The 17,821-nt window shown below is 45.0% G+C and overlaps 1 protein-coding gene across 2 annotated transcripts in view; it reads left to right on the top strand.

The window, feature by feature from the left end:
• The first annotated feature begins 5,699 nt into the window (after nt 1-5,699).
• Nucleotides 5,700-17,821, top strand: part of LOC139056964 (mucin-22-like) — a 36,131-nt gene continuing 24,009 nt past the window's right edge. For both annotated transcript variants that reach the window (XM_070534748.1, XM_070534747.1), the window contains exons 1-4: nt 5,700-5,801; nt 5,916-5,973; nt 8,118-8,209; nt 9,738-9,767. In XM_070534748.1, coding sequence (XP_070390849.1) covers nt 5,748-5,801; nt 5,916-5,973; nt 8,118-8,209; nt 9,738-9,767 — 234 coding nt within the window. In that variant the 5' untranslated portion in view covers nt 5,700-5,747. The remainder of the gene's footprint in view (nt 5,802-5,915; nt 5,974-8,117; nt 8,210-9,737; nt 9,768-17,821) is intronic.

The raw sequence follows: 17,821 nt of genomic DNA, 5'->3' as shown, positions 1-17,821 counted from the left end.
AAACAAATTCTTGAACGCTACGCTTTGTCAAGACAAGTAAAATATGTATTTTTTTCATAAAAGAATATATTCTTATGTCGTATTGATTGTGCCAAAAATAACTGATACCAATGCTTCCACGTTGTTTGTATATTTATTAAGAAAGAAAATATCACACGAACTTTAGAACCATATCAGTGCGAAACCAGCAAAGCAGTGCATGCCGCTGATATGATAAATGTAATTAAAGGCCGTGAAATGAACAAGTTGAGGACAAATATGTTTATGATACTTGGCTTGGCGACCCACTTGGCTGCCTGAGGACAAATGCATACAGAAGCAACTGCTCTCGAGCGCGTGAGGCAAGTGACTGCCGCAGGAAAAATCCGGATATTACACAGCACATCACAATGGAATGCCACGATTCTATCTTCCAGAAAAGCTGAGGTTTAAGGCTGACCGGGCGTCACGTGGTTAACGGTAGAGGCAAGCATGGAGCGTTTAGAGTACTGCTTGAAATAAAGCAAGAAAGAGAAAGGGCAGGGGTCGTTACAGATATAAATAATTTTACAAGATACAGCAGGGAAAATTCGCGCAGAAACCGCTCTGGGAGTTGTTTAAGTATGCGTGAGCATTGTGCCACTTGCTCATCTCCACGCAGCCCGATGTCATTATGAATGTTGCGAAACATGATCCGACCAGTATAAACAACCCTGCTGAGGCGACACGAACTGCTGCGCACGGCGGCGCCAGTCCAATTGATGACGAAAGCATACTACTGACGACGGCGCCACCAGGTGCGCTGGTGACGTTCCGATAATTATAAGCCGTTATCGCTCTTTAGCACCTTATCCATCCGCGTGGAATCATTATCAGCCATGATCAACCGTACTCCGACGGCGGCCGCATATGGCGCGGCCGCGCGGGCCCCATCTTGAAATCGATCTGCGATGGGGACTAGTGCACCGAGTGCTGATAGCTTTGTGTGCACTGTGTTCTCAGCTCTTGGTTCGCGTTGAAGTGAGAGGCACCACGAAGGTGAATTCGCGCAATTCTGCGGTTCCTATCTTGAAAGCGATTGTCTTATACGTGACAGATGGACGGGCGGAGCGGTTTTCTTGTTGGAAAGGCATAGACATGCTTACGCATTTAATAGACTGAACGCCAGACTGCATTGAATAGCAATAAAATCTGATAAGCTCGCAGAGACTGGGCGAAGTCGAAGGGTATGCCATTGAAGTTATCACTATAATTAACGTCATCATCATAACTCGGAGAACGCCTCTTGTATTTTTTGGATGACAGCGCAATCGCTCGCTCCTCAATGGGAGCCGTTGGTGCGCCTTAGTTAAGTGAGTGGCCGCGATGCGACTCTACTCAGATAGCACGACTAGTGTTCCTGTATATGCTCCATACAGGAACACTAAGCACGACTAATTTAGCTAGGCCTACTTGCGTAACGCGGGCGTCTGAGCACGCGCCGCTGCCGTTCCCGATGAGAAGTGGTCGACACTCCGTGCCTGCGTCTGTCAGGTTCTTACGCGCCTCTCAGTCTTCCTCCAACTTCCGCTGTGAGGCGCCACCCAGATGGTACTCTCCCCCACGACCGCAAAGCAGGTGCAAACGCTAGCCGATGGGGGAGAGTAGGAAAGGAGGATAGGAGAGCGGTTGGATCGGTCGCATCTGGTGGGCATTAAAAAGACAGATGAGGCGCTGACTCGGAACTACACCGAACAACGTTCAACACGATAAAACTATCGTGTGAAGATAGCCTAAATGAATTGTCTGCCTACACCATCTTACTGCGAAATAACTTAGAAGCCCGAAATCGAGCTTGCTTTGTCTTTCCATGCTTTCCTTTACTCCGTCGTCGTCATGCCACCGTCGTAGTTATCGAGCCATGTCATCATCCGCAGTTTCATGCTCACTAGTATGTGCATTTTATGTTTATTATATGGCAAAGAAAAATAGTACATTGTTCACGATCGACAATGGATATGGTATTCATGCACCTGATACAGCGCGCAGTTAGGTGGGGGGCACGCTGATCCCTCAGATGTAGCGCAAGCAGTTTTTATTTTAAAGGGCCCCTGAAACGGTTCGGACAAATTTTGTAGGCGCATAGGGTACAGCTTAAGTAGAACATTCGCACCACAATTTAAGTGAAGCGTTACGTATTAATGGAGTTACAAGCGATTAGAAGTTACCCTCCTCCCTAGCCATGCCTTACCTCCTCAACTCGCTCGCCGAGCGAGCGGCGCTAAGCTCCGCCTTCACTGGTCCTGCGTCACGATGCGACGTCACATCGTCCACTTCCGGTTGTTGGAGCACGCCTCCTCTCGCGCGAGACCTCTCCGCTGGCCGCTTGGCCGTCGACCGAGAGCCATCGAAGCAGCGTGCGTTGCGAGCATTCTGTCGTAGCGCCGAAGGTGGCCGGTATTCCGGTAACCACAGGCAAGCTGGTCATTTCGGCAAATGACTGGAGGCATAAACTCAAGCTGATGAAGGAACTTCAGAGTAGACGTACGTGAGCAGCCTGATCGGTCTGCACGGTCCAGACACTTGTTGGCGCAGCGCTTAACCAGTCAAACGAAGCACTAATATTGCTCTAACCAAGTGTAAAACATTTTAAACATTTATAAGAACAACGTGTTGATGATTACACTCCTGCGAAAAATACACACCAGCAGCAAAGAAGAATGCACTTCGTTGCAAAGAAGGATGCACTTCGTTGCTGCTACTGTGTATGGGGCGGCTTAAAATTCCGCCGAGCAGTGCGCTGCGATCGACAGCGATGTGCATTTTTAAAACCTTATAATAAATTACACGCTTTAGGCAGAGCACTTAGATGTATCAATTAAAGGGACCCTGAAACGATTTTGGCGATTTTCTACAAACGTACTGAGTCGTTAGAGTAGGTTCTTCTGATCATTAATTGATGCATCTAAGTGCTCTGCGTAAAGCGTGTAATTTATTATAAGGTTTTAAAAATACCCATCGCTGCCGATCGCAGCGCACTGCTCGGCGGAATTTTAAGCCGCCCCTACCCATATGATGCAAATAACCCATATTACGTCACATGGGCGAGCTATCTGATTGGCTGACCAGGACGCGTGGTCGATAATTTTTCCAACTTTATGGTGAACAAATGATGCTCGTAATAGTTGGAATGTTAGTTACTTTGTTTTTGTAAGAAGAAAATAACTTAAAGAGAATACACAAGAATAGTTTTTTAGTACACTTCAGCACTTCCGGCACACAGCAAGTGTCGTCTGCTTGTGTTACAACGTACTCCATTTTGAAGAGAGCTCCGCGGTCAGAGTCGGTCTCAGTCTTTTCGCGAGCACTATGATTCGACTTTGTTGCCTTGTGGACTGCAAACCTAGCGACCTGCAAACCGCGAGTCCAGTATTAGGGCAAACGCAAGCGCAAGGGGACAGGGTCTGGCCGCTTGACTGTGCTGGGATGAGCCACGAGATGAGCAGAAGGGCAAATGTGAACGGTCTGCACGGTGCAGCCACCTGGTGGCACAGAGCTCAACCATACACAGTAGCAGCAACGAAGTGTATTCTTTGCTGCTGGTGTGTATTTTTCGCAGGAGTGTAATCATCAACACGTTGATTTATAAATGTTTAAAATGCTTTACACTTGGTTAGAGCAATATTAGCGCTTTGTTTGACTGGTTAAGCGCTGCGCCAGCAAGTGTCTGGACCGTGCAGACCGATCAGGCTACTCACGTACGTCTACGCTAAAGCTCCTTCATCAGCTTGAGTTTATGCATCCAGTCATTTGCCGAAATGACCAGCTTGCCTGTTTTTAGCGGAGTACCGGACACGTTCGGCGCTACGACAGAATGCTCGCAACGCACGCTGTTTCGATTGCTCTCGGTCGACGGCCAAGCGGCTAGCGGAGAGGTCTCGCGCGGGAGGGGGCGTGCTCCTAAACAACCGGAAGTGAGCGATGTGACGTCGCATCGTGACCAGTGAAGGCGGAGCTTAGCGCCGCTCGCTCGGCGAGCGAGTTGAGGAGGAAAAGCATAGCTAGGGAGGAGGGTAACTTCTAATCGCTTGCAGCTCCATTAATACGTAACGCTTCACTTAAATGGTGGTGCGAATGTTCTACTTAAGCTGTACCCTACGCGCCTACAAAATTTGTCCGAACCGTTTCAGGGGCCCTTTAATGATCAGAAGGACCTGCTCTAACGACTCAGTACGTTTGTAGAAAATCGCCAAAATCGTTTCAGGGTCCCTTTAAGGTATCTTTTGCACAACGAGGCCACAAATGGCAAACGCATGCCAACAGAAATTAAAATGAATGCATACTTTACTGATCATACCTAAATATCAGGTACGCGATACTCATAAATCCGAGAGGAGGAGGGAATAACATTCTTTAGTCCCAAAGCAACTAAGACCCCAGTCCGGGACATTTTGGTAGGCTTAGGCCTCCTGACCTAGCACACTCTCGTTGTACTATGAATGAAGGGGCAACCACCCTATTCCAAACTCTCGCGGAAGCGCCCCACACCTCCCAGCTGCCAGGACGCTCGGTCGGTGGTAGTTTCGAAATTACTGCGTTTTTCGAAAGTGGAAGGGGCGGGGGTCTACCACAAGGCGTGTTTATTCGAGGTGTGGGCTCCGCAGTGTTCTCAAGCGTCGCTTAACATTCATGCTTGAAATATGTGCGTGTTTATGTAGACTACGTAGACCCTAATGCTGGTGTCTGCGCTTGTGTTCCAGATGTTCCTGTATGGAATAATCAAGCGACAGGTGACGGCATTGTGCCTACTTTAAGAAAGAAATCTGATATGAGAAGATAAAGATCTCTGCTATGAGAGCGTGCTGCTGGCGCAGTCGCAAACCAGGGGAATCCCCTACAGGCTGCTTTTTTTTTTTAACTGATCGCAGGCTTTCTTTTTATCCATCTTTTCTCCGTGTCATTTTTGTAGTAAATGGGGGCCTCCCAAAGAGCTCTATTTAAGCATGTTATTGGTCTCCGTTGGTACTGAAGGCACTTCTTGCGGATCACCTTCTGCGAATTTGCAAAAGGTAACCTCACTTTTCCCGCGCTCTCCCATAGTCGCAGCATTCGGTTCCAAGTTGATATAAATGTTGTCAATGTCATGCTGAATTTCCTGCTTGAGGCTGGCAGGCTAACGTGTTAAATTTACCTCATTTTTGTTTACGGTACTTTGTTTTTTCTCCATAACACCTGCGAGAGCAATATTTAACTCGAAAAGTTTTTCTTGTTTAGCGACCACAAGGTATATATTTTTTCTCTTGCATTTCATATTTCGCCAGGTCTTCATTCTTTCTTCCAATAACGCTGCTCCTGGCCTATCGCACATAATGAGCGCGAAAGTTTTTGCTTGGTAACATTAATTTATGTTTCTAGGCAATAAAATATTTATATTTAAATTATTACAATGTCTTTTTAAATTTGTTAACATTCTCTTGAACTGTTTTATTTATATTATGTACTATTAGAATTTCTAAGTTATTTTTATTTGTTCCAGTTTATGCAAGGCTCAGTACTATACCACGCACCATCTTATTTGATGTATCATCGATTTTCTGGATATTGTGAGTTACATATATTTCTTTATCATAATACCACCACTCGGTCGTGGCCTATCCTGCTGCAGTGGGTTCCTGCTATGGTTAACGGTATCATCTTTATCATAACATCATCATCATCATCATAATCACGGAACGAATTACTGGAACCTGCACGCGGTAAGAGACGAAGAAGAAGCAAGAGAAGCGGCCATGGTGATCATCTCTTCGAGAAAAGCAGCGATGTATTGGATCACCGCTCACATGGTAAGCGCCGTTTACTTTTCCCACGTTGGGGTTCCGGAGCTATTGCTGGCTGCATGTTGCTGCTGCGGATATATTCACGAAGTACTTGGCAATAATCAGCCTACAACGATGCAGGTGCCCAATATCGTTGGCGCCATCCGCTTCTCGTACGGCTTCCACCGAACGGGGTCAGGTAAGCGTCACACAATAACGCGTAGTACATAATTACTCATGGGTCAGCTCAACTCAAATACAAAAGCAGCCCAAGTCTGGTTGATCTTGAGTGAGTCCACGGCTGAGCGATTGAGCTGACTGATCCCCAAGAGGTGCGAGTCTGAGTGTGATTGGGTAAGCCGAAGCTGGTGTATGACACAATGCTTGTTAATTCAGTTCGTAAGCAAATGTTTCCAAGTTCATGCGGCCGATAAAACTGCTATCCTAACTTCGTATAGCTGTCTATAATTTGCTATCACAATCGATAATTCACCTTTCGGGCGGAACTACAGCTTTTTTTATGTATTTACCTTCACTGAGTGAAAGAGCATTCGTTCGAAATTTTGTTGACTCCAGGACTGCTGTTACAACCTTCATGGCCGGGGAGGCAATTCAAACTGAACTGCGATTCCTTGATGAGAGGGGCGATTAGATTAACTACTCGAAGTTGTTCAGTTGCCGTCAAATTTCAGTGTCAATATGCGGTGTAACGTACAGAAAGAAACTTGAATTAGAGCTCACATATTAAATAAATGTTTACCCTATTCATTCAGATTCATCCTTATAGACAGTATTGGTTGGGAACCAAAGTTTCCCTATCAACGAGGCACGACCGTATTATTCAGGGCTGATTGTTGGCCTTGTAGGTTTTGCATTCTACTGCACATTAATGCAAAGTGCAACGAAAAGGAGCACAAAAGAGATAAGGACGACCGCTATACCATCAGCTGTTTAATGATTGGCGAACACCCACAGGTGTGCGTTCCTCTCGGGGCACAAGAAGCCCGTCTTTGATCATTGCATAATATCGACATAAAAATTGCGCGACCCATAGAGCGGCATTCGCGAATTCATACTCGTAAATGTGCGAACTTGCGGACACCTCACCGATTACATAGAGGCATTCATTTTGATTTAAGACATACTGCCAAACCAGTTGTATCGTTTTTCTCCTGCCTAGAATCTTTGCCTCCTGAAGGTGGGAGGTTTCTTGATTTTAAAGAGTTAAGATAGGCACAAGTCCTCTGTTTTGAGCTTCGGCCTGTTCAGCTTATTGCGCTTATATACTCTAATATCCATCACATCCTGAAGCTAGCGTATTTGGGGGTCCGCTTGTTTTACACAGGAATGTGGCACGGAAAATATACTGCGTGGGATGTGCTATTCTGTCTGAGCACTACTGCGTTTCTTTTTTGCCTAAAAGTTGTGTATACGTGTAATCTACTATGAGGAAAGAGGCTTTGTCATTTCATTTACGATGCATTGATCCTTGTTGCGCTCTGAAGTGTGTGTATAGGGCCTTTCCTAAAAGATGCGGTAATGCTGTTCATTCGTACATTGTGCCAAACACTGCAATGTGCATTTTGCCATGCATACCCCATCAGGTAAGACAAATAAACTGAAATAAACTGAGGTCTTATAATTTCCTTCCCCCTGGCAGAGAGAGAGAAGGGAGGAAGGAAAGACAGGGAGGTTAACCAGACTTTGTTCAGTTTGCTACCCTACATGGGAAGAGGAGGACGGCGGAGTGAAAGAAGGAGATAGAGGGCACGAGTCTTAATCGCACTGCCACACACGCTTAGCCAGGCGCAGCGTATCTAAAGTCGGCCGCTCAAGTCTGTCACCTTCAGGTACTGCAGAAGAGCTCGAAAGACTTACTGGGCTGATGAGATAGTGAGGCCAGGCTACCAAAACATTTGCTTTTGTGACTGGCCTATCGTCCAGTCTATTCAAGGCACACTGGCGAGTCTGGCGTTGTTTATCCAACCGAGAACAATGGCCCAGAAGATAACTGATGGTCTCTTTCACACTTGCATTTAGCGTGCGTGGGTGAGTCCGCCATTTGAATAAGGTAGTTGTAGGAATTAGTGAAGACTACTCCTACCCATAGCCTCCTACTCCTATCCAAAATAAGTTGACGTGACGCAGCCCAGTGTCACGTCACGAAAGGTCTGGTAGAAAAGTGCATTATGAGTATAGGAAGACAAAGCGTTTTGGCCACATGAAGTGTGAAATACTCGATAGGCGGTGAAAAATAACTTCGGCGCTCTCGAACGCGTCACCAGTCTTGACTTGGCACGTTAAACAAACCACGTGAATCACCATCGTTGTCTTTCTCCACAGAGGACGGCGTCATATTGGACATCTGGCTCGGCGCCGAGTGCATCGCCAACCTCTGCTGTGACTTCGCGGTCAACTTCCTTCTCTGGAAAGCGGTATGCATTTGTCTCCATTCTGAACCGCCAACACTGGCCATAGAGAAATGGGTGGGAAGCGACCTTTTAAAGCTCAAATAAGACAATCAAATAGGGACACTCAAGAACGAACGCCCTAGAGATGTGAAATTATCATTTACTTGAAGGCACCTTATAAAGTATTACATAGGCATGCGCGGGAGCACTGAGGGGCTAAAGAAATACATCGAAACATATTTGTATGAATATTTAACACAAATGAACATTGTATATGCGTAACATTAGTGGCGCAGCATGGTGTCTGAGATGAACTGTCAATACTTGCTTCAACTTTAGGAGGTCCCACTCATTGACAATGAATTATCCTGGTGGAAACCTAACAAAGCATTGTAGGTTTACGGAAAGTGTTGTGCCTGATGTCCAAGAGAAATTACAAATATGTAGTTGAAGTACTTGTGACAGAAAAGAACTTCTGCAAGCAATAATAATAAAGAAAAATACCGAACATCAAAACCCAAGTGAAATCTATTTCGATCTTCGGTATCACTATACCCCAGTACGGCGTCATACAAAACATGTAACACACAAAAACTGCAGCAAAATATTCTGAAATTTCAATGCATGAAAACTTCTCAACAGAGTAATAATTTGGTAAAAATTGGCTGCAGAAGTAACTTTAAGAAACGAGTGAAAAAACTGTTAATTATAGAGTGTATGACCTTTTACCGATGGAGGTGATAACTATTTCAGCTGTTGGTGTCCTAATAGACGAAGAATTTCTGATTTGTTGAGTTTTTTAATGACGTGTCCCTCATGTTGGTATATCTTCTTTATTTTACTTGCAATATTTATTGATTCGATTGAAAATTATATGTTGCAATGTTTGTATTTATATTTATGTTTATATGTTATAGGCTCATATTTTAATGACATGTGGGAGCGATTGTTGCATGTTAGCTATGCTTTATTTCGAATTCATTTAGACAATGCATTCCTATAGGATATCTGGTGGGTGTTGTAAATATTATGTTGTATGACGTAAACCGGTGCAAAATTGTTTCGGAGACAAGGTTAAAAGTTCCCGTTCAGAATGCGTACCCTTGTTCCCGGCTTGCTCTGGAGAGCATCAGGAAACAATGAATCAAATCAAAATAAATATCCGTGTTTTAAGTGACCTTTGCAGACATAAGCTTATTATGGTACAAAATTGCCCACCGCGAAGCATAGCATTCATGTAAGAGAACTAGAAGTTCGACCTGAGTGGGAACCTTGAAGGAATGTCCCTAATTGCCATCTTTTAGTGCAGTCGTAATCTATAATAAAATGAATTTATTATTTGTTTAGCTTCATATAGTGGGGATGAATACTTGCAGTACCACGAAGCTTGATCGGCTCACAACCTGCAAAAGGCCCGGAAAGCAGTGAACTTAATTTTCTGGCCATGTCTTAAGTAAGACGCTTTTTCTTGTGTTGTTCAGTTAAATGGCACGCGAAGTATCTGCTCATTTCTGTCATTTTTAATTCAGATCGTTTTCTTTAATAAACCCAGGAAAGTACCCAGGGAACCGCCGTCGACGCCGTAAGTTGTCCCGTTCTCCTCCTTATTTATTAGGCAAAAGCTTTAGGTACGCCCGTAATTTACTACTTTTTCTCGGCGCTTCATTCAACCTAATTGGTTGAATTAAGCGCAAGATGACAAAATACTAGACGAAGGAAGGCATATGCATAGCGTTGAGTGTGCGTCTTTTTCTTCGTTGTGTATGTCGTTGTTTCGCGCTCTTCTATCTCCAGTTGTGTCGTACCTGCTTGCCCAAGCTACCACTTTTCGTACAACTGTTATTCCTCGTTCCTCTGCGCTCAAGTGGGAAGGGTTAATTAAACAGGTGTGAGCAGTGCGCGCACAGGTTGTGCGAGTTCAATTTCGCTGCTTTGACTTGGTCTGAAAGAGAGAAAGAATATACTTTGCGGGCAATTTCGTTTCCGAGACTGTAGCACTCCTGTTGGCAAACACTAGCCTGATGTGCGATCCCCTGTGAAATCCGCTGAGCACGCTGAAAAATGTTGCTCCATATCGGGGGGCGGGGGGGGGGGCGGCAAATGCAGCGGCAGAGATGCACAAACCTATAACTAATAACTTAAAGGGGCCCTACATTACCTTTTCTTGAAACCTGAGAACATGCTGGTGTTAGTGGGATGCCTTTCAATTATTATATTCCTAGATAATTGTTAAAATTTTTAATAATTACTGCATAATGAGGAGCACAACCTTTACTTTCTGCAATTCCATCCTAATTGAACGCCTCCACTCGACTTGAGGCGGCACCGACAGAAGTGTCCCGCATATTGCTCCTTGCTTGATTTATCTACTTTCCGCGGTACACTTCGAGGTTTGCGGCTGACAAATGTGCCCCATGGGCAATGACACGATCGGAGGAACGCGTTGAGAACCACCGCTTGCCCATTTTGCAGAGAGAGAAAGAGAAAGAGAGGCATTCATTTCAACAGAATAAATGAGAGGTTGACTCGAATTAAAAGTTCTGACCTGCTACTCAGCATTAGGTAAGGGGAATGACACTAAAAAGGGAAAGAGAAGAAAGTGTTGATGGGGACGAAAATGTTGGTGAAGGAACATAAGCAGTTGCCAGTACAGTTACTGGAAAATTAAACGGGTGGGCGCGCGCAGGTATGAGCAACTCCATGGTCATAAACAATCGTCCAATCGCTAACGCCCGTGGGATGTCGCGTGGGGCTGTTACACTATAGATGGCGCCATAGGCGGAGAGTTTTCATGTTCCCGGGGGGGGGGGGGTGGAAGGGGGGGAGTCTGGGGCTCGACCAGCGTTCCGAACCACACACACACACATATATATATATATATATATATATATATATATATATATATATATATATATATTGTTTTTTTGACCATGTCCGATTCTCCTGCAAAAAATCATACTGTTTTACCTCACTGTGGGAAGTAATTATTCAAGGAATTTTTTTCTGAGGAGGAGGAGGAAAGAACTTTATTGTGTGCCCTGCGAGTTGGTGGGGAGGGCCAAAGGCCCCGCCTAGGTGACGGCCAGGAGTTCGTGGGTCCTGGCGGCATCCTCGGCCCGCTGGACGGCCCATAGTTGATCCTCGAGGGCGGGGCTGAGCAGCACGGCTTCCCAGCGCGTGCGACGGCTGCTGCTAGAGGCCGCGTTTTCTTTATTGTTATTTATCCCTCGGCTTTCCCGTAATATATGCTCCAGAGTGGCTCTAGATTCACTTGTTTTGCATTTGTCCATAGGATATACATCCGGATATATGATGTGCGAGAGTGCAGGATTCGGATACGTCCTAGTTTCTAACTGCCGCCATGCGACAGACTGCTTTTTTTGTCAATTTTGCGTGCCGTCGCGGGAATATGCACCTCTGTAACCTATAATGTTTCGTAATGTCATCATATGTTGTCATTCTGTCCTCCCACTCCTACTCGATCATTTACCACACCGTCACTTCCGGAGGGTGTCGGGGCGCCACTTATGACTGCGGCTCGGCCCGTAAGCCCTCGAGCCGCGTCGTATGCCGCCTCGTTGTTGCCGTCCTCCGCGAGGGAGTGAGCGGGTGTCCAGGTGATGTATATCTGTCTTTTGTAATTTTGGCCTTTGCAAGAAGAATGCGTAGTGCCTCCGGGGAGATTCGGCCGTTGGCAAAGTTTCTTATTGCCGTCTGAGAGTCGCTGGCTATCACGGTTGCGTTAGTCTGAGCTACTGCGAGCGCTATGGCTACTTCTTCAGCTATCTCGTTACTTGTGGTGCGTATCGTCGATCACGTCTTGCACCGTTTCTCCCTATCGATTACGGCTGCCGTAAACCCCCGTCTTTGACTGTATCGAGCCGCGTCTGAGTAAAAAAAATTCTAATGCCATGAGGATGCTTTGAAGGTCTCGCACTTAAGTGAAACTATTCCAGGCAGAAAAATTTCTACGAAGTCATTGCTCTAACCTGTTACTGCGAATATTTTGATATAGTCCCCAGATGGTACTCTTTCATGACTATTGTAATTTATTACTTTCTGTTTTAATTTACACAATTTTTAGCCTTAAGGAAAAGCCGACAATTGCCCCGTGTTTGATATTTTTTATTAAAAAAACTAACATTTCCATTGCAAATATATTCACAATATGGGCGTGGTATATGTGTATACTAGATGATAAAAATACTCTGACAAGAAATAAAACCTAAACTTTCGCGTAATATCATGGCAAATATGAAAAAAATTACGTTCTGACTCAATTTGTGGCTTCATTTTCACAATGTAACGTTCCAAGTAAAAATATGACTTAGCACTGCATAGTATGCTTTACTGCCTACCCATGCAGAAAGATTTTAAACGAATAAATTTTGTTTTAAGCGAGAAAAAAAAATTTGAACTGGACAATCACAAGGTAGCGAGGAGGAGGAGGAAGTAAACTTTATTGCCCTAGAAAGAGTAATTCAGTCGTTGGGCCGGATGTATTCATCTTCTATTGGTTGATGCCGATCTCCGGCCTGCATGGTTGGCGCCCCTATTCCAGGGCACCACTGAGCGTGGCTGCTCGTCGGGCATGATCCACCAGCCTCCGTTGGAGGTTAGGGTCGCCGCTGGAGAGCACGCTCTCCCACTGCTCCGCACTCGGACTTTCTATTTTGTAGAATGCCTTGTTCGTATTGCATTCCCATGTGATGTGATGAAGTGTGGGTATTGCGCCACACCACGGGCATGTGTCCCTGTATTGACTTGGGAACATTTTGCACAGTTTATGGAAATTTGGGAAAGTTCCTGTCTGCAGTTTTCGCCAGTAAATTGCCTGTTCTTGAGTGAGTGTATTGTGAGGCGGGCGATATTTGATCCTCGCCCCTCTATGGTAATTTAGTATGTCAGAGTACGTTGGGATCACTGTCATGAAGTCCTCAGGATCTCTGTTTAGGTCCGCTCGGTTTGTATGCTCGCGAGCGATCCTATCTACCCTTTGGTTGCCCTCAATCTCAGTGTGCCTCGGTACCCAAAAGATGGTGTGTCTAATGCGTTTATTTTGTTGGCCAGCGCGGTGGAAGATTTGGAGTGCTTTTAGACCGATTCTGCCGTTAATGTAGTTTCGGCATGCTTCCTTGGAGTCTGTTAGAATTATAAGGGATCTATTTGTGCGGTAGCTCTCCACAGCTGCTAGAGCAACAGCCATTTCCTCTCCCTCGATTACCGTAGAATCCCGTGCCGACGCGCAAGCGATTTCCTTATAGTCCGAGCCTATTACTGCCGCGAGGACTCTTTGTTCTGTTTCCCTTCGTTCTAGAGGATATACCGCGGCGTCCGTGTATACCGTGTTCGCCTTGGTTGCTAGGTATTTTTCTACATACTTTGCCCTAGCGTTCCGCCTGGTTGTGTGTAAATTCGGGTCCATGTTTCTTGGCAGGTACCCTACCTTGATGGTACTGCGACACTCATCGGGTAGGCTTGCCGTTCTTTATTCTACCCTTTCAATTTCTTTGAGCCCCAGTTTTTTTAGGAGCTTTCTGCCCCTGGTAGTCTGCTGGAGTCTGAGTAGCTGCGACCCTAGCTGTGCTTCTTTGAGCTCCTCGAACGTGTTGTGGAGTCCGAGGGCCAGCAGCTTCTCTGTCGAGGTGTTGGCCGGCAGGTGAAGCGCTGTTTTGAATGCTTTCCTTATGATGGCATCGGCCTGGTCCCGTTCGCCTTTGTTTGTGTTTTAATATTGTAGGGCGTGCGTAATCCGGCTGATTATGAGGCTCTTAACCAACTTGACTGTATCTTCCTCCTTCATGCCGCTTCTTTTTTGCGAGACACGGGTGATCATACGTGCCACCTGTGCCGTCGCTTGCTTGAGCAGGTTTATGGTGTGTGTGCAGCGTTGATTGCTCTGCACCCACATTCCCAGGATCCTGACGGCTTCTTTTTCTGGTATTTTTTGTCCTTCTAGGGTGACGCTGATTTGTTCTTCCGAGCGTTTTCCTCTTCTGACTCGCAAAAGCTCTGACTTCTCCGTCGAGCAGGCGAGGCCTCTTTCCATTACACATTCTTCCACGCATGTTGCTGCGGCTTGTAGTCGTTCTTCTTTTTGGCTGAGCGAGCCTTGGTTAGTCCAGGTGGTGATATCGTGGGCATAAGTGGCGTGATGTATGCCGTCGATCTCTTCCAGCTTCCGGGCTATCCCAATCATTGCAATGTTGAAAAGGATCGGTGATATCACGGATCCCTGCGGAGTTCCTTTGTTAGGCGTGTGGAACTTGTCTGTCCGCAGGTCTCCTAACCCCACCGTGGCTGTTCTGTTTGATAGGAACGCTGTCACGTAGCCGTGGATTCTTCGTCTGCTATTGAGATCGTCCAGTCCCTTGAGGATGGCCGCGTGGCTGACGTTGTCGAATGCTCCTTTGACATCGAGTGTCATTATTATGTTTTCTCCATTGTAGGGGATGTTGCTTAGAACCCCCTTTTTAATTTGTAGTAGGACGTCTTGGGTTGATAACTTGGTGCGAAAGCCGAACATACTGTGGGGATACAGATCTTCATCTTCCATGTATTATTGTAGCCTCCTTGTCATGATTCGCTCGTACAACTTGCCAAGGCACGAAGTGAGTGATATCGGCCGTAGGTTTTCTACTAGTAGCTTTTTCCCTGGCTTGGGGATCATAACTACTTCCGCATGTTTCCATTCCTCTGGCAGTGTCCTCGCTTCCCAATGTGTGTTGAGGAAGATCGTCAGCTGTGTGACCACCTCATCACTTAGGTTGCGGATTAATGCGTTCCTAATCTTGTCCGCACCTGCTGCTGTGTTCCGGGTCGATGCCTTAACTGCTGCGAAAACTTCCTCCCTGGTGATGGGTCTGTCTAGGTCGGGGTTTTCTTTGCCTCGGTATCTCTCCATGTACGCTTCGGGTTTATCTTGCCCGTAGCACTTTACACGGACTTTTTCCAGTAGCTCTTCTTCTGTCCCTTCAAATCGGTGTACTAGTCTTTGGATGGCCTTGTTACTTTCTGACTTCGTCTTGGTTGGGTCCATTAGAGCCTTGAGGATACGCCAGGTCTTTGCGGTGCTGAGGGTTCTATTCAGCGAGTCATTAAACTTTTGCCAACTTTGTCGTGTGAGTTGGGCTGCGTATTCCTCTGCCTCCTTGATAACCTCTGCTATCTTCTTCTTTAGCTTCTTATTTAGTCGTTGTTTCTTCCACCTTTTTGTTAGTCCACGCCTTGCCTCCCATAGCCTGAGGAGTCGCGAGTCCACCTCCGGTGTTTGCTCTGACCTTTCGACCTCCTGGGTGTATTGTTGCTGTATTTCCTTAAGTTTGCACCATTCCTCTATAGAGGTTATCGCCCGCTCCATGTCCTTGCATTCTTTGCGAAAAGCGTTCCAGTCCGTTATTTTCACTGTTCGGCGTTTCAGACTGGTTCATTTTACGTGCTTCCTCTTTTTCTTTTGAAGAGAAGGTCTTCCTTGGTGACTTCAAGTTAATTTGGGGTTCGTGGGGACTGAGTTTCTGGATTGTCATCTTAAAAAAGTAGATGATTTCAGGCCTTTTAGTGCACGTAGGACAAGAAAATAGGCGTCTTGAGTTAAGCTTGGAACGAGTTACTTGAGTTACTTTGAGCGCTACATTGTGAAAATCAAGCCACAAATTGAGTCAGAACGTACTTTTTTTTTCATTTTTCCCATGACATTAGGCGAAAGCTTCTTTTATTTCTTATCAGAGTATTTTTATGTATGCAATATGGGCTTAGTATGCACAGATACTAAGCCCATATAGTGAATATATTCCTAATGAAAATGTTAGTTTTTTAATAAACAATATTAAACAACGGGGAATTGTCGGTGTTTTCTTACGGCTAAAAAGTATGTGAATATAAAACAAAAAGTAATAAACGACAGTAGTCATGAAGGAGTACCATGTGGCGAGTATATAAAAAATATTCGCAGTAACAGGTGAAAGCAATAACTTGTAGAAATTTTTCTGCTTGGCCTAATTTAATTGTTTGCGCAATATTCTAAGCGCCCTCACGGCATCAGAATTAAAAAAAGTTGCTTGAATAATTACTTCCCACATTGAGGTAAAGCAGTCTGATTTATTTCAGTAGAATCGGAGATGGTTGAAAAAACACCGAGTACACTTGAAACCAAAATGACCCGTAATATATATATATATATATATATATATATATATATATATTACGGGTCATTTTGGTTTCAAGTGTACTCGGTGTTTTTTATATATATATACTCAGTGTACTCAGTGTTATATATATATATATATATATATATATATATATATATATATATATATATATATATATATATATATATATATATATCGCATGAAGAAACTTCGTGTGCCCTCGAAGAATTGTCGCATACTTCGCTATCACTAATAATGCTTCGCCTTTCCGGCGAAACTGCAGCCTCTCTCTCTTTCTCTCTTTGTGAGTCCGAGTATAAGCGCTGCTGCGCATGACTGCTGCTGCTTCTGATTTCGAGTGAATCCGGCTTGGCCTCATTTTGGTTACTGAGTGAATTATACAGTGTTCCCCAATTATCATGCACTGAGACATAAAAAAGAGCAGTTGCGTTACTCGAAGAAAACCTAGTTCATATTGTTTCCAGTACACTGGAGTAGCCGGCAGTAATTCTTTATTTATTCAGATTTATTTCAGTATAATTGCAATTAAATATCTAGCTCGAGAAGTGCTGTATTAATTTTCTAAGTGTTAATGCGGCATTTATAGGCGCCTCAAAATGACATCTAAATGCGGTGTTTTCAGCGACGTGCTAATTTGGCACAATTTTATCCGACTGGCAATGAAACTTCATGAAGTATGAAAAATACCACGTGAGTGCGCTCCCACCCGCGTCTCGAAGCAGCGCCCTCAAATAAGCAGATCGAAAACAACTGCATTGCCCGTCGCAAACCCGAAGAGTGAGCGCATCACCTTGCTAGTGGTGCGCAAGAAACGCCGACAGCAGGTTTCGCGGCTTCACAGCTATTCCTTACTCTCATTTCTATGTCACACTTATTATCCGTCTTTCAAGGCCGACTGATGACATTGATAACAAAAGCGCCTTGATAACGCCGCCAAAGCGCCGCTCTGACCACGCACTTAATGCGAAAAACAATGTGGTAGGCATAGAATGTTTCAAAATCCGGGCACTGCTCGCACCGCATCGAAAGAGTGTGCGTGAAGGTATACTAAATTTCGCGCCAGAAACCTTCTTCGGACCAAAGCCAAATTCAAGCGACCGTTTTATTTTTCATGAAAGTGTATACGTGTTGCAAAAACAGGTTCATGTAAAAAAATTAAAGCGAAATAAGGAGATCGGGAAGTGACCAACGTGTAGAGAAAAGGCAAAACCGATGCGTTCAAGAAAGTAAATATGCCACTTCTAAATGATCTGAATTGGCAATCAGGATGTCTGCAAAAAAAAACAACAGAAAGAAACAAAAAAGAAAGCCCATCAGAATTCAGTGTGCCCTTGTTATCTATGAATACGTAAGCTCCGTTGGACACCAGCCTAGAGGACGTGTTCGCACAGGTCTCCTTTTGCCGCTATGCAGTACTGTGTCCGTTTCATCACATCTTCACTGGCTTTCTTGATCACCGACGCCGGAA

The sequence above is a fragment of the Dermacentor albipictus genome, chromosome 3 (genome assembly GCF_038994185.2).
Source record: "Dermacentor albipictus isolate Rhodes 1998 colony chromosome 3, USDA_Dalb.pri_finalv2, whole genome shotgun sequence".
In the NCBI taxonomy this organism is placed as follows: domain Eukaryota; kingdom Metazoa; phylum Arthropoda; class Arachnida; order Ixodida; family Ixodidae; genus Dermacentor; species Dermacentor albipictus.
The sequence above is the reverse complement of the archived record's forward strand: the minus strand, read 5'-3'. Positions and strand labels throughout refer to the sequence as shown.